Source organism: Rhipicephalus sanguineus, chromosome 7, assembly GCF_013339695.2.
Source record: "Rhipicephalus sanguineus isolate Rsan-2018 chromosome 7, BIME_Rsan_1.4, whole genome shotgun sequence".
In the NCBI taxonomy this organism is placed as follows: Eukaryota; Metazoa; Arthropoda; class Arachnida; order Ixodida; family Ixodidae; genus Rhipicephalus; species Rhipicephalus sanguineus.
Window position 1 is genome coordinate 95,147,306 of NC_051182.1, and position 22,603 is coordinate 95,169,908.

A 22,603-nucleotide genomic window follows, 5' to 3' on the forward strand; every position below is an offset into this window, starting at 1 on the left:
AATCTTCTTCTTATGCCTCTTTAGATAGCGCAAAACACTCGCTCTGCTTGCATTGCAAAATAACATGTTGCAAAACAATGCAACATGTTTTTACAGATTAAGTTAGAACACGTGCTTTGCTTTAATTCTGAAGCGTTTAAAGAAAATCGAAGATGATGTTTTTTTTTTATAATCTTCGAAATATTTCATTTTTAGAGACTTGTCCTTAGTTGAACATTTCTAGTTAACGTTTGAAGTCACTCTCAGCAATTTCGTTCAATAAATTTGTTAACCTAACATATCGCAATGTTCTCAAAACTGTTGGGAAGTCTGGCGTTTATACACACGGAGAAAAAAATCTTAAATTCGAGCATTATTGAACTTTGTGCCGACTTTGTGATCTTTTTTTCTTAAAATAACAGCATCAAAACTGCGAAGTAATAACGTTTTGTCCACGCAAACTATCCGCAGTATGTGGAGACAATTTGTCAGACCTACAGCTGCAATAGTTTTTTTGTAGCATATCATCGAAATCTCATTTCTGCGAAATGCGAAAGAGGCGGTTGTGGCTCAGTGGAGACTTGTAAGTTTTTTTAAAGAAGGTGACATTTTTTTTCGCGAGACCAAAAGTGGTTTTGTGGTCTTGGAGACTCTGACAACAAAATATATTTTTTTCAGCGAAATTACAGGGGGTCGACGGACATGCACAGACGTTCTTACCTGAACACACCCTGCTAGGTTTTTTGTTTTTTGCAAGCTATTACCAAGTGCTGCAAAATGGCGTTAGGTTCTACGTGATAATACGTGGTTTTGGCGGGAACATGGCACGTGAGTAGATACGCTAATTAAGTTATTCTTACGAGAACGTTTCACGTGATTAGTTACGTGAGTGTGCGTGGTTTCAGCAGGAACATGCAAACACATGATTAGTTAAGTAATTTTACATGGTTTTGTTAGAACAGTGCACGTGGCGTCGCCAGCTGTTACAGGGTCTATTGTGGTTTCGGCGAAAATTAGTTGTGTTATTTTAAGTATTGATGGCTTTCGCTCACTAGTATGGAAAAAACAAATATTTATTGGCATTTAAAAACAAACATCTCATGCGCGGATATATAACATGAGCTGTACATACACTTATCTTTTCTTCCTCTGAGGTGCAGTCGACCATGACATCTTCCAGAGCCTGCGCGTCTGTAATGCTGTCCACCTTATTTTTTTGCTCTCGTGCCTGCAACCTGAAATATGTCGTATGTTAAAGAACATTGTAAGTGGTGGCCTATACCCAACAAAAAGCAGTACCGACACGTACATTTGTGCATAATATATGGGCGCTTGTCTGAATACACACACTGAGCCTATTCCACGAGCAGCCTCTGCCTACATAGTATACAAACCAAATAAGGCTAATTAGGCAAACACCTTGCTCAAAATGACATAAGTTTCTATTTCCTCCTCCCTTAGCTAAGAAATTTATTTAAAGGGACACTAAAAAGCAAAACGATTTTTCTCGCATTAGTAAAGTAGCCTTCCACGATACCAAGAACACCACACTTGCTGCGAAAAGACGCTTAATAAGCGAGAAATCACGCAAGAACATACAAGTGGCGACGCCACCTTGGAATTCCCGCACCATTTGCCGTGACGTCACATATTTTTGACGGCACCTGCTTGGGCCTACGTAGTTCCTAATCGGTTAAATCGAAGTACATTGCCCTCTGAGGGGGTCAGAGACTTGACATAACGAGTTTGTGTAAATTTCGACGAGCCAGTGGCGCCAAAATACGTTAAATGCTCTTTGAAATGTTTTACGTCACGAATTACAAAGTTCGGCGCGAAATTTAAAAATGAAACTTTGAACTTGGTCTTCTCCGCTAATAATAAACCTATGGTGGTGAAATAAACTACACAAGAATTCTCCGAGCACACTTTATCAATCTAAACCAATTCATTGTTTCTCTTTAGTGTCCCTTTAATTACAACAAAGAGAAGATAGCGAAATGAACATATCAAGATTTACAAAGTTGGTGGATATTACCTCTATGACAGACGTCGTATGTATGGCATCTTGCACGCACAGCAGTAATCTCAGCTGACCCACTCTGTTTTAAAAATTTTCTGCAATGTGCCTAAAAGTCCTGTTGCACTAAGGAACAAGCAAGAGTTGTGTAACACCACTATCACACATTTACTTTTGCCTCTTTGTGCAAATAAACCAAAGGATTCTTTAAACAGCAAACATTATGCTACTTCTCTGGCTGAGTGTCCCCTCGTCAGTCAGCAGAAAATACATACTGCAAAGTTTAATTTTACCTTTGGTAGCTCTTGGAAGTGCCATGCTTAGTACGTCCATACACACTTGGAAATATAGTTGGCACATAAGCTGGACTTCTCGGATCATTTGATCTTTTGCCGTTGATAAAGTGCTTACTGCAGATCCTGGAGTTCTTTGTGGGTTCCCAGGGGCTCCCATCCTCTCTAAAATGTTCATAAGGTTACAGAAAAGTGGAAGAAGCAAGGAATTACTTAAAAGAGTACATATTTGCAATCACAGTTTGAAAGCAAATGCTAAAAGTGGTCATATATACTGCTTGAAAACCAAGTGCTTCACTGAAGTCTATGCAAGTTTACACATAAAAAAAGCAACCAGTAGCTACCCACGAAACACAAAACCTCCAAAAAACTTCTTGAAACGACTAAAAAGGTATGCAGACATCTAGGTATATTATGCAACGTTTAATAAACGTTTTTCACAAGAAGTTTTTTAGAAGACGTTGAAAAAACGTTTTTTACAAGAAGTCTTTTTAAAACGTTTAGTGAACCTTTTTTTCTAGAGCTTTTGCCATTAAAATGCGCACATATGGACTTCGGTCGCTCGTATACATTCGTAATCGCAAATATTGGTCGCCTGAACCGCATGCGCAATAAAAAGAAAGGGTAGCGCGTTTATATTTCTCGCCATTTTAACATGTGAAGATCGGTAAACCAAATTTTCCCATCTTTGAGCCCACCATGCACGTGAAGGATACAAAATCATTCGCCGAACATCGATCACCATCGCTTAATTGATGAAATAAAATGTGATACAATGTACGGGCAGTATGGGGAGTGCCCCCGGACCACACCGTGCCCCGGACCCTTCGAGCGTCATCTCCAGTTCGTTCGCGCGCAGACCATGCTTGCTGAGGCAATGCCTGGCTGAGGCGCGCTCCTAGCGAGAGCGGAAGAAAAGCGTCTTTTCCTCTCCACAACCTCGCCTCATCCTCCCGCCTTCGAGAAGCAAGACATGGCCTCCGAGATGGCGGGCGCGTCCGCCATCTCAAAGGCAATAGTCGAGACATGTCGCCACCCATGGTCGCCATTGGTCACCACACTTCGTCATTCTACGTCATCGTGTCGTGCCCTCTCATTGGCCGCCCGTGACGCCGCTCTGGCGCTCTCGCTCCCTCTCCACCGAAGCCGCCGACGATAACTGCACAGTATAGTTTCAAGCGTTTCAAGTTGAATATACTTTCTCCGTCTTTTCGGAATGTGCTTGTTGTTCGTCCTGATAATTTTTCGTGTCAAAACTCCAGGACCTCATTGTCTTCCAGACACCCAACAGACGTAAGTGTCATTTTTAGCTTTCCGCGCGAAAAGGTCTGCCATGGAAAGAAAAAAAGAAAGCTATCGGCTCCCTATCGCGTCGGCAAAAACATCGCCGACTTCATGCTACAGTTGAGCCGCTTTTTCGCCAGACCGCCTCGATGCAAAATAATGAAAGTAACCTTTCAGCACAAAACTCAACTACTGAAAGCGTAGATAATGCCTGCCTGGCTACAATCTATGTTGAGGGTGATGAATGTGAAAGTGCGTCACCTGAACCCGCCGGCAGGTCACCTGAACGAATTATACATGAGAGAGCCAGCTCATGCCCGTGTTCAAGTAACTTTGCTGTGAGGCCTTAGAAGGATATGCAGAAGCTGTCAAAACATATGCTTCAAAAATGTTCCGATTTGTCATAATTTTTGAAAGACATAGGGTAAGCTGTTGCACGCACATGCTTGGCTGACTTCATTGTGCCATTTGCGTGCAGGATGAAAATAAAGTTCTGAGTATTGCCGAAACCACGACACGATTGTGATGGCCACCGTTGTGGAGGAACTCGTTGATTTTGCTTACCCGGGATCCTGAAACATACCTAAATTTAAGCGCATTGTGTGGGCAATATCAACTGTTCAGTTGCACTTTCCTTTGGCTGTTACAAGTTTTCTACTGTTAACTAGGTTTTGCTGTTGTGCTTGTGTGTATTTGTGGTTGAAATTTCTAAAGTATCTTGTTTTCTGTACTCATAAGTGACCTCAACACACTTGGTAAAAATTTTTAGCACATAAGCAACACAAAGCCGAAAAAAGAGGGGCAATCTGTGCACTAACTTTAAAAAAAATGGTTTATTGCACACGAGGCACTTGTAGACAATGGGGTGGTGCCCTCAAGCTTAACCAAGGTGCCATGCAGAGAGATGTCTTCTTCCGCTTTATTTTAGCAAAATATATGGCATACTGATCACCTCGCGAACTACTCCATGTTCAAGAAAGTCAGTGCTTCATTCGAGAAGGACAGTCGAGGAGTGCTAACAAAATTGATACCCCCTATTGCAATTTTTGCAGCTTCTATTATCAACTTTGTTAGTTCAACTCTATTAGCTGATAAAACATTTGTGTTCTGAAACAAAGGTTCCCACTCACATGCTCTACACTGTAACGCCAGACATCCATCGTGTTTACAAGATTACAATGCTGTCTTATAAATGCCATTGTATGTACCGCAACTAGGCAGGACAACAGAAAGGAACAGACGAACACTGTTGTCCTGTCTAGTTGCGCTACTTACGATGGTATTTACTATGTCGAGACACTAACTCACCCAACATTCGCTCGGCTCTTTTAAAAATGCTCTCTTAACCTATCATTCCTGCAGTGGCCCATTTCCCGGCATACTGCTTACCGCATGAAAGAGGAATCTGATAAATGACAGCTTCTCTGCATTCCAGAAACTGTGTCCTATGTTGTTTCTTGCAGGCAGTCGTCGTCTTTGGTGCTTGAGTGCTGATTCTGCAAATCGATTTCAGCTTGCATCGAGGTGAAAAAAACTACTTGCACATTAGCACGTGATGCCAACCTTTTTATTCTGTACTTGAATTGCGCAACAACTCAACGGAACACATAGCACATTGGAAAGATTCACACACAACACGTCACTCAAACAAAGGTGTTAGTCGCAGAGGTCCCGATTAGGAAGTACCGCTCCATTGCTCTAGTCTGCCATTCCAACAGTGATGTTGCTCAAAAAGGAATAGCTGTTGTGCCACACATGCACGAAATATTGCACTACATAATAAGGTTGATGTCACTTGCTAATGTACAAATATTTAAAATTTCCCGCTCCATGAAAGCTGAAATTGATTTGCAGAATTAGCAGCCAAGCATCGAAGAAGACAACTGCTTGCCAGAAACGACATAGAATGCGGTTTGTGGAATGTGGAGAAACTGTCGCTTCTCAGATACCTCTTTCCTGCAGTAAGCAGTATGTCGTGTAAACAAGCAGCTGCATGAATGATAGGTCAAGAGAGCATTGTAATCGTGTAAATAAAGCCAATGATGGGTGGCTTGCATTGTCCTGTAGAGCGTGTGGGCGTGAACCTTTCTAGCAGAACTCAAAGGTTTTATCAAACAAGAGGTCTTAACTAACGAGATTGATAATACTATAAGCTGCCAAAATCGCAAATATTCGTACCACTTGTGTTAGTACTCTGTCCCTGTCCTTGTCAGATAAAGAACAGACTTTCTGGAATGTACAGTAGTCTGTGAGTTTAAGAGTGTTATGTATATCTAAAAATGAAATGGGGGGGAAAAAGACAAATCTCTGTGCATTGGTTCTTGGTGCAGTGTGAGTGCACCGGCATTGTGCAACTGTTTGCCTCGTGTGCAATAAACCATTCTACTGAAAGTTAGTGCACATGTTGTGTCTCCATTTTTGTTCTTGTGTTGGTTATGCGTAAAAATTCTTTGCATGTGCTACCAACTAGGGCGAATTTTTCCCTAAACCAGTGTCGCCCTGTGCTACGGTGTTTGTTGTCGTTTAACCAAAGTACCCTCTTATTTCGTTTTATTTGTTTCTTTGTTATGCTGGTGTAGGTGCATGCTTGACTGAAACATTTTATTGGCTCATCGTGCCTTTCGTGTGCAGGCTGAAATTAGAATTCCAGGTATTCCCAAAACCACGATATTATTGACACACACCATTGTAGAGGAACTCTAAATTTTGCCTACCCAAGATTCTTTAACATATCTAAATTTACTTCATTGAGACAAAATAAGCCATTGAACTGCTCCTATTGACGTTTACAAATGTTCGATGTTTTAGCAAAGTATTGCTGCGGTGCTCGTGTGTTTGCCAAGACAGCCTTCCGATTTTTGTTTTGCTGATACATGTCTGATTGATTGAGACACGTTGTACTTTACTGTGGCTTTTGCGTGCAGGTTCTTGAACAAAGTCATCAATTCCATTGCTCCAGCCTATGTCAAGTGGCCAACATATTGTTTGGAATTGCTACAATAAAGGTTATGCATGATAACAACATTTGTTGGAATTTCGCATTTACTTTTGGAAGCGTGGTATAACGCATTCCATAAAACACAAGTACTGAAAATGGCCCGACATCAAAATGCTTAGATGTGTTGAGAACAATGAATTAAGGCAATGTCATGTCTGAATAAATAGGGCTAACTAATTCTTTGGCCAGAAGAACACCAATTTTGCTGAGATAAAAAATTCTTGAACACAGGGTGTTGCCGGAGCCGTTTCGACAAGGGGACTTTTCTTCAAGGCTGGAACTTGAAGACAAGTTAGTTTGTCAAAATGTTGGCTCCAGCAACACGCTAGTCAATTCGTTGTATCATGCCAGTGTCTTGCAATCACGTTTTAGCTGTTCACTGTCAAGCGTAATAGGTAAAGGGATGCTTGCGTAATATGGCGTCCCATTAATTTCTCGAGCTACTCTAGCGAGCAAAATTGATAATTCAAAAAAGGCAGAAGTTCAGGGGAAGATGGAAGCTTGAAGAGATGAGAAATTCTTTGACAAGGGGTGTCGCTGGAGTCAGCGCTTCGACAAGCAAACTTGTCTTCTTCAAAGCTGTAAATTGACAAGTCCGCTTGTCGAAATGGCTCCAGCGACACCCCGTGTGCAATAATTTCTGATCTCTTCAAGCTTCCATCTTCCCCTGAACTTCTGCCTTTTTGAATTATCAATCCTGCTCGCTAGAGAAGCTCCAGAAATTAATGTGACGTCATATTACGCAGGCATCCCTTTACCTATTACGCTTGACAGTGAACAGCTAAAACGTGATTGCAAAAGGCTGCATGATGCAACGAATTGACTAGGGCAAGCTCCTCAACAAGCTGGTTTGCATGAAAAATAAATGTCTAAAAAAGCTCTTAAAAAGATCTTGCAAGAAGTTTTTTAGAATTCTTGCAAGCAGTTTTCTAGACTTCTAATAACGTGGCGTTAGCACAGCTACAGGAAGTTTTCAAGCTGCTTACGTCTAAATAACATCTCAACTAAACTTCTAATATACTTTTGGAGTTTCCTTTCTAGATGTTTAGTAGAAGTTTTCTAGCTTTTCTTGTGTTTCGTGGGTAGCACCACTAGCAAGAATAAAAAAAAAACACGAAACTTTGAGGATCGACCCCACGCATTGGGCATGCAAAATTTTTTCAGGTGTGATAAAACTACAATGAAACAGCACCAACATATACTCACCAATTACATGCTAAAGAAAACATAGCAACCAGTAGCTATAGCACCACCAGTAAGAATAAAGAAAAGAAAACACGTAAGTTTCATAATTGGCTCCACTCAGGCGTGCGCAGGGTTCCCCATCAAAGGGGGGGGGGGGCAAAGGATCATCGCAGCGCCCCCAGGCCCCACTAAGTTAATGCAAGGGGCAGATTTTGCGCCCCCCCCCCCCACCTCTCTTAGGCAAATAGGAAAGCCCCAACGCCCCGTGAGCCCACTCATAACACAGCTTGTGTAAAGCGAATGAGCATTAGTGGGATACATCAAGGGTGTTTCCTGTTAGCATATGAAGTCATGTTACGAGGCATTCAAAAGAAGGCTGAATTGGTTGAATGTCCTGTCCAAAGCCTTCAGTGCGCGTAGGTGCCATGTTTTACAGCCAATATGCACACAGTTGAGGCGGCCGCACAGCGAACATTCTGCACCGATGATCGCATTCCAGCGCCATCATTAGGTAGAATGCAGCCGATTTCGTGCAGCACACGTGTGATTCCACGGCGCTTTTGTAAAGGAGCCGTCACCTGCCCCACATTCTCTGGCATTGCGCTTCGCGCCATTCGTTTTTCAAGAGAGCCTAGGCATCGCGTCTTATCAGTAACAACAACCTCATGTGCATTGTAGCGTCTACAATGCAGGCGAAGCGACCAAGTGTAAACGTAGCAGCGTTCGCTGAAGACGTAGCGACATAAATGGAGAAATAAAAACACGGTAATCGTTCTAACACTGCCGTAAACAAAGCGCGATTGCTTACCTTCTACGTCGTACAGCCGCAATCCACCGCCGCCGTCGCTCTCGCTCATGAAATAGCACCGGAAACGTGTAGAAGTGCGTTCCTGGCGATTTTTTCGGTGTGTTTGAGCAGCCGACAACGCAGCAGTTATTTTTTGACATCGCTGAGGCCCGACAGAGTCGTTAAATCACGATGAAAACACATCCATCCGTGCACTCGCGTGGACGCTCGCGGGAACACTGCTCGCCGGGACCCGTCAGCGCTTGCGAGCCGTGGCGGCAGATGGCGTCGTCGGCGCTTTGCGCATCGCCTAAGAATGTAACTGGGCGGTACAGTGTACTAGAATGGGGCAGTGGGCTCACTGCCGTATCCCTGCGCCGCGCCGCCATGGCCCTCTCCGCGTCGACAGCCTGGGCGCCCGCCAGGGGCGCTGCCGCCAGTTTCTCCTGAAAACTTCTCTTGCGGGGTGCGAAGCGCGTTCCCTGGTCGGGGTTACGCTGGTTACGATGTAGTTCCGGGGGCATCAACAAACGCGGAGTTGAAGGCGGTAAGAGGGCCACCACAATGACACTTAAAAGAGACCACAAACAAAAATGGAGGGAGGAGGGGGTCGAGCATTTTCTTCTTCTTTTAAGCTGATACCCCTGCAGCGCATGTTCACGCCATTCATTCGTTTGAAGGACCTTGTCGATCGGCACCACACGTGCCGCTTTGCTGCACTTACGTATGCTTGTTTTTCTGAAGGATCGGCATCTGTGTCTGTCCGTAAAGTGCAACTGTCTCAAAGACGGTCCGCCGCTACATCTGGACGGGAGGGACGCGCTACAGCCTCCGGCGGTCGTGCACATAGGGCATGCAGCGTACGTGCAGAGAAATTGCTGGGGCAGCGTTTGACAACAAAAACAGCTGGACCCAACGAAGCTAGGAGTGACCGCGTAGTCAAGTGCGATAACAATTCAAAAGCAAAAAAAAAAAAAACAGGAGGGCCTGGTGACAGCAAAACCACACTCGTGTACAGAAAAAGCAGATGTAGAGGGGAGACTGAAGTAGCTGTCATTAGGAAGCGGGAGACACGTAGGGATTGGGCTCCTTTTGGGATGCTCCAGTGCCTGTTAGATCAACGTCGTCGTCAGCTGTTTATTGGTCGTGACCATTTCTGCATTGTTATATAATCATGGCAAGCATTTGCGCATACATAGGCAGGGGTTTGTGTAAATAAAATCAGATCAGACGTCTATCAGGTCAGGAGGAGGAGCAAATCTACCTGCTCATTGGCGGGTGTTCGGCTGTTCTCCTGATCTGAAAGGCACGCAAATTATTGGTAAGGGATCCACGCAATTAATACGAACGTGAAGTGATTGAAGCGCAAATCTGGAAACAGATGGTTTGAACAAATGCATTACTGTATCTCTCACTATCAAAGAAAAAGATTGCTTATTTTTAAAAAATGTGGTTACTGATGTCATTCTCTCTTATTGTGAATCACACCTGTTGCTAGTTCCAGCGAGTGTATTATCTTCTTGTGTAAGCGTCCGTAAGCTGGTTTTTTCGTTTCTTCAAGTATGTATACCAACAGGCCCAGCGACAGAGACCAGCTCATATATGCGAATAAAAAAAAGAAAAAAAAGTCAGGCGTTGTTGTGGGGCTCTAAAGGCGAGAGTGAAGTCGCTATGATAGTGGCGAAAGGGCATTGAAAATCCTATCGATCAGCAGGACAAAAAAAAACTTCAACCCCCACACTATACACGTCCTATCTACTGCAGCGGCTATATACGTGGAGGAGCATTCATCTATGCAATAGCCGCTTAAAACATCGCCCACCCTTCGTAAATCAGTCACAACAAGAGTAATTTATTTCACAACTCACAGAAAAGTTGAAAGAAGCTCCGTGTGTTGCGCACCGTAACTTTGACTTTTCTTGCGCGCAAAACAGCAACGCGCGCTAGCCGCGCCCAGCAATCCACCGGAAAGTTTCAGGTGACGCTGGGAGCCGCGCCGCCTGTCGGCGGCGACATGAAGTGCGTCACGCTCCGCCGCTCAGTGAGCCAACGTTTATAGAACCAGGTGTGTTATGAGCCCACTCATAACACACCTGGTTCTATAAACGTTGCGTGAGCGCACTACAAACTTCTAGAACACTGTACTGGGCGGGGCAATCGCCTGCATATCTCGCAAGGCTATATCAGCCTGCTACCTAAAACATCCTCCACCTAACATTCTGTTCGGTTAGAGTGTAGAGAACAGGGGAGTGCCCGAAACGAGCCTCGAAAAGTGAAGCCCAAATAGGGTGAATCCGCTTGCGGCGCTGCGATCGGTAGTCTGCAATGTGTCATCGTAGCGCGGCTCCGCCGAAGTGGTGCAGGGGTAGAATGGCCGCTTCCCACTCAAAAGGCCCGGGTTCGAGTCGTAGCTGTAGGTAGTGGGGTTTTATTCTTAGTGTCACCTTTTATTCGCGATGCGCAGCGCCTATAGGGGCGCCACTGAAAGCCGCGTAGCGGCGGCCGTTGGAACCGCACGCGGGACGCGTAGCGAACGCCTCCTTTCACTGCAAGCATGGGAAGTGCGCGCGTGCGATTTGCCGCTTGTGCGCGTCCCTGACAATTACTTTTGCGGCGATAGTGTGCGCAAAGGAGCCGCGCTTTATAATAGTGGACATGTGTCCGATGTAACAGCTGTGTGGGACGACACTGTCACTATACGCGCCAAGTGTTTGCCACAGACAAGCGTCAACAAGCTTCCTTACGAAGTGGAGCTCATCGTAAGTACACCGCTTTCTTTACAACGTCCCGATCACTAATGCCTGCATGCGTTGACGCATGAACCAACGTTTTTTCTCGACACAGTAGCTCCGTTTACGTGCCATGTGTTTATATAGTAGATTTTGAGGGTGCGCTGTCGCGCCGGCGCATGGATTGCACGGGTGCGGCCACGCGAAGGGTCAGCGTTGGTAAAACTTTGAAACCAGCACGATAAACTTGCGAAAAAATATCTCGGCAGCTTGCGCTAGTGGCGCGGGACTGAGTCACTCGGAGCTGGTGGTCACCTAGCTTGTCATAGCAGCTTGGCTACGTATTTGCTGGGTGTCTTCAGAGAAGAATGTGTGATATAACTACAATGAAGCAGCACCAACATATACTCACCAATTACATGCTAAAGAAAACAGCAACTAGCTAGCACCACCAGTAAGAATAAAGAAAAGAAAACACGTAAATTCCATAATCGGCTCCACTCAGGCGTGCGCAGGGTTCCCCATCAAAGGGGGGGGGGGGGGGGGGCAAAGGATCATCTCAGCGCCCCCAGGCCCCACTAAGTTAATGCAAGGGGCAGATTTTGCGCCCCCCCCCCCACCTCTCTTAGGCAAATAGGAAAGCCCCAACGCCCCGTGAGCACGCCTATGGCCCCACTCATAACACAGCTTGTGTAAAGCGAGTGAGTATTAGTGGGATACATCAAGGGTGTTTTTTATTAGCATGAAGTCATGTTACGAGGCATTCAAAGGGAGGTTGAATCGGTTGAATGTCCTGTCAAAAGCCTTCAGTGCGAACAGGTGCCATGTTTTACAGCCAATATGCATACAGTTGAGGCGAGCGCACAGCGAACATTCTGCACCGGTGATCGCATTCCAGTGCCATCATTAGGTAGAATGCAGCCCATTTCGTGCAGCACACGTGTGATTCCACGGCGCTTTTGTAAAGTAGCCGCCACCTGCCCCACATTCTCTGGCATAGCGCTTCGCGCCATTCGTTTTTCAAGAGAGCCTAGGCATCGCGTCTTATCAGTGATAACAACCTCATGTGCATTGTAGCGTCTACAATGCAGGCGAGGCGACCAAATGTAAACGTAGTAGCGTTCGCTGAAGACGTAGCGACATAAATGGAGAAATAAAAACACGGTAATCGTTCTAACACTGCCTAAACAAAGCGCGATTGCTTACCTTTTGCGTCGGACAGCCGCAATCCACCGTCGCCGTCGCTCTCGCTCATGAAATAGCACCGGAAACGTGTAGAAGTGCGTTCCTGGCGAGTTTTTGTAAGTGCTTGTGCAGCCGACAACGCAGCAGTTGTTTCTCGACATCGCTGAAGCCCGAGAGAGTCGTTAAATCACGTTGAAAGACACAAACATCCGTGCACTCGCGTAGACGCTCGCTGAAACACTGTTCGCCGGGTCCCGCGAGCGCTTCCGAGCCATGGCGGCAGATGGCGTGGTCGGCGCTTTGCGCATCGCCTATAGCTGTATTGGTTTTCATTTCTTTCTTACAACTAGCTTCAGTTGCTACGTGTTGCTTCAAAAAGTAACGCAAAATGTGAAGTAAAATAGAAGAAAATTGACAGTGAGCGCAGTTACTTGCAGCGCCACCGCCCGGGATTGAACAAAAGCGTAAAGTATGGCCTCCGAGAGTTTCGCGAATACGGGATTAGAAACGAGATTTCGCATTTTACGTTACTTTTTTGTAGCAACATATCGCAACAGAAGCTAGTTTTAAGAAACAAAGGAAAACCAATACAGCTTTAAAAGGTGACACTAAGAATAAAAACCCACTACCTACAGCTTCGATTCGAACCCGGGCCTTTCAAGTGGGAAGCGGGCATACTGCCCCTGCACCACTTTGGCAGAGCCGCGCGCAACTCTTATATGACGACACATTGCAGACTACCGATCGCGGCGCCACAGGTGGATTGACCCTGTTTGGGCTTCACTTTCTGTAGATTGGTGCTGCGGCTGTTCCGAACACTCCCCTGTTCTAGTACACTCTAGTTAGGTCAACAAATGATTTAGCAAGAATGCCTCGTGGTTGATTGAAGGTGCCCGCTTTCACACTGCCGAGATAATGTACACTTCGCTATATTACTGGTGTTTCGAGAAATATTCGCGTAGCAGACACGTGAACATACTTAACTTTTGTCGGCACATATATACTGCAGTTTTAAACACCTCTAGCAGTTTAAACACCACCAATCGGTGGCAGCATGGTCTTGAGTTGCTGAGCGCGAGGTCGCAAATGTAGATTCCCAGCCACGGCACGAAATTCCTATCTGAGAAAAAATTTAAAAATAAATAAACGAAAGCACTCATTACCATGCATTCAGTCGAGGTTATGAAGTCTATTAAAGCGAAGTTCTCCATATTCCTCATAACTCGTCGTGCAGTTTCGGGATGTTAAACATCATAATTTAATGAACATATAAGCTGGTGCAGTTACTTCGCTGTACCTGATGCCTCCAACATGTTTTGCTGACTCATTTTGCTGCTCTATATTTCGTACAGAGATGTGCAAGATGCATTGTTGCTTCACAAAGATTTAGCCAGAAAGGTATGCTAACAAGAACTTGTACTATTTTCACTAAGACCACTGAGTTCTCCGACAAAAACATACCTGTAACAGCTTCATTCCTTCTCCGTGGTGAAGAGTATAGATGCAGCTGTGGGCTCATGCACAGCCATACCTATCAGCCTGGAGATTATGCACATTTTTTTCTGTACACAACGCATACGACACAGATGTACGCACCCGCAGAACATCACATCAAATTTGTTTTTACCTTTACTAAAATGTTCCGTCAACAACCAGGTCATTGTGACTGGCCCTATTAGATCCAACACGTGCCAAGGTTTTCGCAAGCAAAATGCATCGTTAATTGAACAGTAGACCACACCATATACAATTATGGAATGTGCGTCTAAGGGAGGTAATTTCAGTGAAAAAGTGCGTAGGATTACGCTCGTACAGCTGGTGGACAGTAGGCACAGATAACAAGGTATTTCTGCTCCTTGATGTAAATTTTAGTAAACAAAGCCCCGAAGGCGTCCGATTGAAATTCCTGGCGCCGGCGGCAAGTCAGCAACCTTGGTACAGGCGACCAAAGCACTATCCCCACGGAATGTCATAGGATCCTTGCACTGCAGAAGAACACAGTAAACTAATCAAGAGCAACAATTTCTCCACCATGATCTGATGAGTCCAACCACGTCTCACACAGTGCTAACATAAATGTTTGGCATGGGCGTATTGTTCAGTATTGAACGCACATTTGAGAACCACAACATAGGACTCGTGCAGGTAGCTGGGGGAGGGTTTGGGATGGAAGGCGCGCCTGTGAAGGAAAGATCCTTTGCGAACGCACTTTTGTTTTCTATCGACGCCCGAGTGACTTTGTTTGCATCTTGTAAATACCCCTAGAGCTTACACATCACCACCTCGCTATTTCATCTATGTGGTCAATTACAAGTGATGATCGTACAAAAAATTGAAAAATGTTAAAACAACCTTAGCAACCGCCTCTTCAGAATATTATTCTCCCACTCCTGGTGGTGAGTGACATGCCAGTGGCAATACAACATGCTCAGGCAGTTTCATCGCTGTTTTTTTTTTCACACCTTAACCTCCAATGGAACATGTTGAAGGCCTAGAGTGTTAAGCACACTTGGAAGTATAAGGCGTTTGTCCCCGTAGACTCGCTTGTGAACGCATCTCTTTATTCGTGCACCTTTAGACTTTCTCAACTCCCCTTGTAGTGAGGCAGTGGCCTCACTCAAGTGCCTTTTAGCCACACTGGGCGGACCCGTTTATACCTTGTGTAGAAAATCAGAGGCAATAGATGCAATTCATTCCGTCGAAGGAACAGAATAAGTTATGACGCTGCGCAAGGCAAAGAATTCAGGACGGGGTAGGGCACCACCAGCACCTTGTTGAGGCAATATGTCAAGTACCACATGTAGCTAATCATAGAGGCAATATATGCAATTGGTAGAGAAGGCTCCATTGAAGGAGCAGAATAATAGTCAGGGCCAACAATACAAGAAATGCAACTTATCAAAACGTATTGTTGGGCTAGTTAGTTCATTCGTGTGCAAAATCATTAGGATGCAGCACATGGCGAAGGATTCAGGACAGGGCAGAGCAACACCAGTCTATTGTTAAAGCAACGTGTCAAGATCCGCATGTCGCAAATCGTAGGTACAATAGATGCACTTTAGTAAAGAAGGCTCTGTAGAAGAAGTAGCTTTCTGTTTTGATAAGTTACATTTCTTCTATAGTGGACCCTGACTATTATTCTGCTCCTTCTTCAGCAAAGCCTTCTTTAATAATTGAATCCATTACTAATTGAACCGTCTGCATCTAGTACAATTTGCTGCATGCGGTACTTGACACATTGCCTGAACTGGTGACATTCTTTCCTGTCCTGAATACTTCGCCTTCTGCTGCGTTGCAGCCCTTCTGAACTTGAATTCTCTTCTTGTTGCGGCAAGGATGACTACTCTTAAAGTGCAGCTATCGGCGACTGGTAGGCCTGATATACGTTGTGCCAGGGAATTACCCCCACTTCACACAGCAACATCAAAAAAATTTATACTTTATTTGGAGTAACTCTGCATGAACAATATGGATGAACAAACAGATGAATCAACCTTAGTCAGACATTATATTCACAAGGCAACATTTCTGAGCTTGAAACAATACATTCAGATTCAAACCAGTCAGTGACAGTCTCATGACACAACCACAAGTGAACGTCACAGGGTGATGTTTCTGTCCTTGAAACAGCAAGTGTACTCAAGTAGACGCGGTCGAAGTGCCAGAGGGACCCTCGTTGCCGTCCTCTTCTGGAGCATCGACACCCCCTGCCGCGGCGCCAGCCGCAGCCGCAGCCGCAGCTGCTGCGGCAGCCAGTCGCTTGCGCTCCTTCCACTTCTCCTTCACCCATGGTTTCTTCAGTTTGGTCCGCTTGTGATATTTCTTGACGCGCTTCTTCTGCGCCTCCGCAGGAAGCTCCACCGTCTCGGCAACGTTCATCGTGTCCAAGACGGCAGGCCAGAAAAAGTACGAGATGAAGCGCGCCTGCAGAACCTCGTAATGCTTTCGCGTTGCTCGTAGCTCGTTGCACCGACCGCACGACTCCTGCGAAGCCCTGGCGGCGACGGTCGAGAGTTCCAGGAGGCTTCGCGACGCGCACTCGGTGCAGCGAATGTCCTCGATGCTGTCGGCATCGAGAGCTGCGGAGAGCTCGGGAAACGAGTTGCTGTCTTGCAACGCTGACACTGATTCCACAACGTTACCACTGGCAAAGCGATCCGACAGCCTCCCAAAGGTAGGTACAGTGGTCTGCAACAAAGAACAGAGCACACAAAAGGCTTTCTCAATGTTTGACAGGCTGAATCGAAATTGTGCAAGCCCCGCCAATCGCCTATTACAAAAAAAAAGGTCTTCATTAGGGCTGTGAGACAAACAGTAATGACAACCGTTGAAAACTGCAGTCAGACTTGCCTTCTGGGATCTAGCTAGACAGTCGAGCCAAGTAAAGCAAGCACAGCATCTTATGCCCGCATTGTGAGCATGAAGTTCCTATGTTATCACAAAGCCTGATTTTAGGAGCTTCTACCTTAATCAACAAAGCAGGACAATTTGTCTTGCTCAGTATCCACCAAACCAATTAAAATATATTTTTTCGCTCCTTTCTCCACTTCCTTCTACAATGCATGAAAAAACAAAGAAAGGGATGATGACAGAGAATTAATGGAAGGAGCGCTGTTTCTATGGTTGTCCCTACATTTATTTCTTTTTGAGCTGTTGCATGAGTTGTCATGAACCATCTTATCTTGCCCAGCAAGCAAGCATTCCCAACAGTTTTTTTATTATTTAGGATATTATTTGGAATAAGTACAGTTAAAAGGACACTAAAGCGAAACAATGAATCAGTTCAGACTGATAAATTATACTCCGAAAACTGTACTGTGAATTTCACCGTCATAGACTCATAGATAGAAGAGAAAATCAAGGTCAAAGTTTCATTTTCTAACTTCACTCTGAGATCTCTGCACGTGATGTCACGGATTCCAATATATTTTATTCGTATTTTGGCCACACAACCTTTCTAAAACTTGGTACTCTCTGGCCCTCTCAGAGCACAATGTAGTTTATATTTATCAATTGGGAACTATGTAGGCACTTGTAGATGCCGTCAAAATCTACGACGTCAAGGCGGTTTGCGGGAACTTCAAGGTGGCGTCACCACCCGCATTTCCTTTTTGCACGTTTTCTCACTTACCAAGCATCTTCTCGCGGCAAGCATGGTGATTTTGGTATTGTGAAAGAGTAATTAAATACCGTATATTGCCTGATTATAAGTCGACTCCGATTATAAGTCGACCCCCCAACTTGCAACCCCTTCTAGCAAAAAAAAAAAAGTTGACTCCGAACACAGCCTCATGCTGCGGCCATAGCTCACCAATAAGTTTTTCAGAAGAGCTGGTGATGCAACATTGCTTACGACTCGTCGTCACGTTGTGCGCGCCGCAGAGCTATTTTCTTGCTGCGTTCCTTTTCTTTTGGTTATAATTGCAGCCGTAAACAACGCAATGATGCCCTTTTGATAGACTGTTCTTGCACGAGATTTCAATGTTCAATTAATAACACCAAAATAACGCAAGCATTAAAGAGCCACTACGCAACGTGAATGGTGAACTCGCTCCAGCAACAGCCCAGACGAAGGGGGCGTTGCCCAGAAGCCTGCTACTCTCGTCACCAGGCGGCGAAAATTGGCTTGCGGCTCGCTGGTTTGAGGTTGCCGCTGGAAAGGTCTATAGGTCGATTCCGATTATAGGTCAACCCCCGAACTATGAAAGGTCATTTTATGAAAAAAAAAAAAACGTCGACTTATAATCGGCAATGTACGGTAATACGAGAAAAATAGTTTTTTCTTTTTAGTGTCCCTTTTAATCACCGTATAATGTTGTCACTAAAATGGGCAGTTTATTTGGCTACATCGAAACTTCGTCAGACTGAAACTCTGCCTTTTATGCCAAGTATAAGAAACGTACAGTACCTATAGTGCGCAACAGTGCACACAAAAGGCTTTCTCAATGTGCAGTGCGCACTGCTGCAGTGCGCAACAGTGTGCACTGCAGCAGCAAGCTGCCAGAGCCATGAGCGGCTGCTTCAGTATCCACCCGCATGCTATGAGTTGTCTTTCTGTCCACTACACCCGCATTTTATTTAAGAGTGTGTGCACGACAGTGCAACGCAGAATTTTTCAGGGCCTTAAATGAAGAGAAAGGACGTAAATTATGCGAAGTATGCAATATGTTGGCAGAAAAGCAGCAGGAGTGTACGAAGAAGCTGGATCTTTGACAACTTTCTGCCAAAAAAAATCTAGATTGCAGACGCAATCTAGATTTCTGATTCCTAGATTTTTTTTAGTCAGCACTATAAACATATCAGTTAACTTGCGCGTAGTGTAAACTGACAGCGAACTAGCAGCAGCATACTTTGTAAACCTGCCCAGGATCACCTGCTTCACACAGCATACACTGTGAATCCAGCGTTCCCACTGGTCTCTGAAGTGCGGTTGCGACGAAAAACTAAACTTCGTTCTAAATGGGCAGTTATTATAGCTATTAGCACAGTTTACGATGCAGCAATTCATACGAGTCATTGCAAAGCTATTCCAACAGCCTGACACGATTCCACTCATGGGCCGGCTGCAGCATGGAGTACGTGAGATGCTTTCGCTCACTCCCACACTGTGGCACCACAGGCTCATTGATGTTTACATGGAAGGTGCCACAAAAAGTGTCCGAGTTAAGGTGCATCTCTTTTAACCTTCGAAGCAGTGGAAAGGAAAAGCAGGTGACCAATGCGTGGCATACGGAAATCCTGATGCGCAGTATATTGTGCAATACAGTAAAAGCTCGTTAATTCGGATTTCACGGGACCGGAAAAAATGTCCGAATTAACCGAATGCCGAATTAACGAATGAACAGGAGAAACAACATTAAAATCAAGTTGGAGAAGCATACCTTTATTTGCTGAAGTATTCTGTAATGGTCGTCCGCGTTTTCGTGCAGATTCCGGCTGACAGTACAATTTTTCTTAACTCTTCCAAATGGCCAACAGCACGCAAACTGTCGGAAGTGCTCAGGCAAACGCCCTCTAATATCAAAAGCGCCTCCGAGAATTCCCGTGAGGTGCGATGAGTTCGCGACATCATTAATAATTTCTTGATCGGGCAGGAGACCAGTCGTGGCGACACAATCATCAATCGCGATGTAGTCCTGAAGGGTCATATCTGAGGGAAGGACAGCATCGAAGGTCAGGCAGTCATCGTCAATGGACTCGGCTGACACCTCGCCGATGCCATCGTCAGCTACTGCCACATGCTCGGGCCTCACATGTAAACACGGTCACAACGGGGAAAAAAAGAGAACTGCGCAAGAAGAGACGGTGCCGACACAACACAAGGGAAAATGGCGTCGGAGGCGCAGTGGAGCGAAGAAAGAAGACGCCGACGTTCGGTGACGCTGCGATCGCCCCCACTAGTTGATGACGATGGCGATGTCACTCAGGTTTCGGTTTCGCTCCAGTGGTGCCAGCGCTGCCTTACCACACTTTTGTGTAGCGGCAGCCGTCAACATTTGTCCGAATTAAGCGGTGCGGAGCCCTATTCTGACGAATTAACGAAGGTTTGGTCCCATAGATTAACATGCACTTCGGCCGGGACCAATAGAGCCATCCGAATTAACGGGTGTCAAATTAACGAGCTTTTACTGTATTCAACCCCCACGCAGCGTAGTAGGGGTAGTTATTTCTGCGACACGTGTGCTGTGTGTGGGGATTGAGGCTTGCCCGTCGCCATTGCGCTGGTTTTCGCCTAGTTCTGCCATCCCCATGTCCGATCATGCCGTTCCTCTCCTCCGCCGTCTTACGGCGCTGGGCGAGCAGGGAGTGACGTTAACCTCCTCTCTCCCGGCGCCGGACCTCGACGGGGGGGCGCTGTGCTCGAGTTTCGTGTCCCGCGAGACGTTTCGCTCAGCGAGGGGGAGACCCTCTCTGGACCTCGTGGGGTAAGCATGCATTTCCTCTCCCGTCCGTCGGCTCCTCTTTTGGGCTCGCTCGGACGGAACTCACTAACGGTGCCTTGCGCCAGCGGCGAGCGCTTACCTTACGTTGTCCTTTTCCGAACGCTAGGCTGAAGAGCGGTGCGGTGCATTCGCGCGTGGTCATACTACGCCAAAACCGTACTTATCGAAGCCAACGCGAGCGAAGTTTGCCCTCACTCGAGCGATCGGGCCCTGTGGTCGCGGATCGTAAGAGTACGCAGCATAGTCGCGAGGGACCCGTTTTCTCTCAGCAGCGTGTTGCCGTGAGCCCGTTGCCCGCGGAGACGTGCTAGCGGCACCCTTTGTGTTGTATTTTCGCCCGTGGCGTGGTGAAGCCTGTTTTGCTTCTCCCGCCGCCTTTGGGAGCGGGCGCTGTACGGCGTTTTGTGGTGTTGCCGCAGGCAATATACTGTTGCGGATCTCGAGAGCAGTACTGTGTACTTGCCGCGTTGCGCTCGGCGCCTTTGCGCTCGAACGTACGTGTGCAGCGGCGCGCTAGTTCACGCGAGGCGACGGAAAACGCGGCCCTGTGGCTCGCTAAGTCCGAACCCACGCTAGTGGCCGTACTCCTGTGAAATACGTGTACACTAGATGTGTCAGCGCCCAATTTGGTGCTTTTGTTGTGGCCGGGTGTTAAAGGGCCCCTAAACCACCCAGAGGTCCAAATTTAGTTGTGGTGTGAGAGTTGTGCATGAGTCTACAACAAACATGTAGCCATGAGAATTTTTTGAAACAGTGCCATAATACAGTTAAACCTGCCTATAACGAACCTCCATACAACGAATTCCTCTATATTACAAAGTTTTTCTCTTCCCCGCCGTTACTCCATAGAAGCACATGCATTTGCGACCTCCATGTAACAAAGTGGCAGCAGGAGACACCTTTGATATAATGAATTTTCGCCGCCGACAACCTAGGAATCTTGCCCCGAATTTTGTTACGAGCAGGAGCTGGTTGCATCTTCTGCACTTGCTCCGCCAATGAGAGCGTGAATCGGTGGTGTCGCGCATGTCACGCTCGAAGCCCCGGCGACTGCGAGGCGAGAGTGAGCGCTCGTTCGTGTGTGTGGGTGTGTACGAGGCGGGCAGGCGAGGCCTCCGCTCCTTGAGCCAGGTCTCTTGCCGCCGCGTGCGCATGTGCAGGCATGCCAACCCCTCCCTCTCACCCTTCAAACATCATCCAGCTGCTTGCGGGTGCCACCACACTAACCGCACCGGCTTTCTTAAAAAAAAAAAAGAAAAACAAAACTGGCTTTTGTGTTGGCAGCACCACTCTTCGGTTGTTGCAGTAATCTCTGAACTGCACTTCATTAACATGACACCAGGTGAAGCCACTAAAAAAAAACCTTGCTCCGTGTCGTTACGCTTCGAGCTCGCTCTTAATTTTCGACATCATGCACGCGCGCGTGGTTTCACTGCGCAGACATGGAACAGCCCCTCACGACGTGCAGCTTTTGCAATTTTTTTTTTAATGCCGACCACTGCGTCGTCGCTACCGTGGAGATTTAAGATTAGGTGCTAGGGGAAATTGTCCGCGACCACTGTGACCGGAGGTTGACTTGTCACAGACATTATGTGCTTTGCCGTCTTGCGCCGTGAATTTGCGAGGCCGTGGCCTCCGAGACGGCGTGTTGCCAGAGCCAATCTCGGAGGCCATGGCTAGACGATGACAGAGCAGTGTTGTACAGTCAAACCTCGTTGATACATACCCGCTTTAAGCGTATGAATGGTTGAAACGTACCTGCGACGAATCCCCGACCGCGTCTCATAGAGCCTAATGCATTCACTGACCACTTAAGCCGTAGTGCTTCGTTCTACGCCTACCAGTTAGTGCATACTCTGCGTACCGCGATAACTTTCTGTGCCATAAAATTTTACTGCGCCGCTGAACTTCCCGTTGCCACTATGTGCCGCCAAATGTTTCCAGTCTTTTCGAGACGTGCGAAGATCGGTTGATCACCGATTCCGACTTCCCTGTGATTGCGGCGACGCGGGTAAGCATTGGGAAAGAACGAAGCTGAGGCGGCGTCCCCGACGAACGTGCCAGCATAACTTATCGCCGACAATCTTATCACAATAGGTATCTCCAGATATCTGCTCGGGCACGCGTGCGGCGCATCGCTACTTTAAGCCTACTGCACGCTTTTAATAGGCAACAACCTGAACACGCTGGGCCGCTGATCGCT

At 46.4% G+C, this 22,603-nt stretch overlaps 1 protein-coding gene across 2 annotated transcripts in view; it reads right to left on the reverse strand.

The window, feature by feature from the left end:
* Nucleotides 1-22,603, reverse strand: part of LOC119399602 (snRNA-activating protein complex subunit 4) — a 155,158-nt gene that overhangs the window by 104,388 nt on the left and 28,167 nt on the right. Inside the window, exons 1-3 of one of the 2 annotated variants that reach the window (XM_049417784.1) lie at nt 8,565-8,809; nt 2,290-2,454; nt 1,112-1,214 (exon numbers count right to left, since the gene is read on the reverse strand). The exons of the other annotated variant lie outside the window; for it this stretch is intronic. Of the exons in view, the coding sequence (XP_049273741.1) occupies nt 1,112-1,214; nt 2,290-2,454; nt 8,565-8,704 (408 nt within the window). The 5' untranslated portion in view covers nt 8,705-8,809. Of the gene's footprint in view, nt 1-1,111; nt 1,215-2,289; nt 2,455-8,564; nt 8,810-22,603 lie in introns of those variants that run through there. 2 annotated transcript variants of the gene reach the window in all.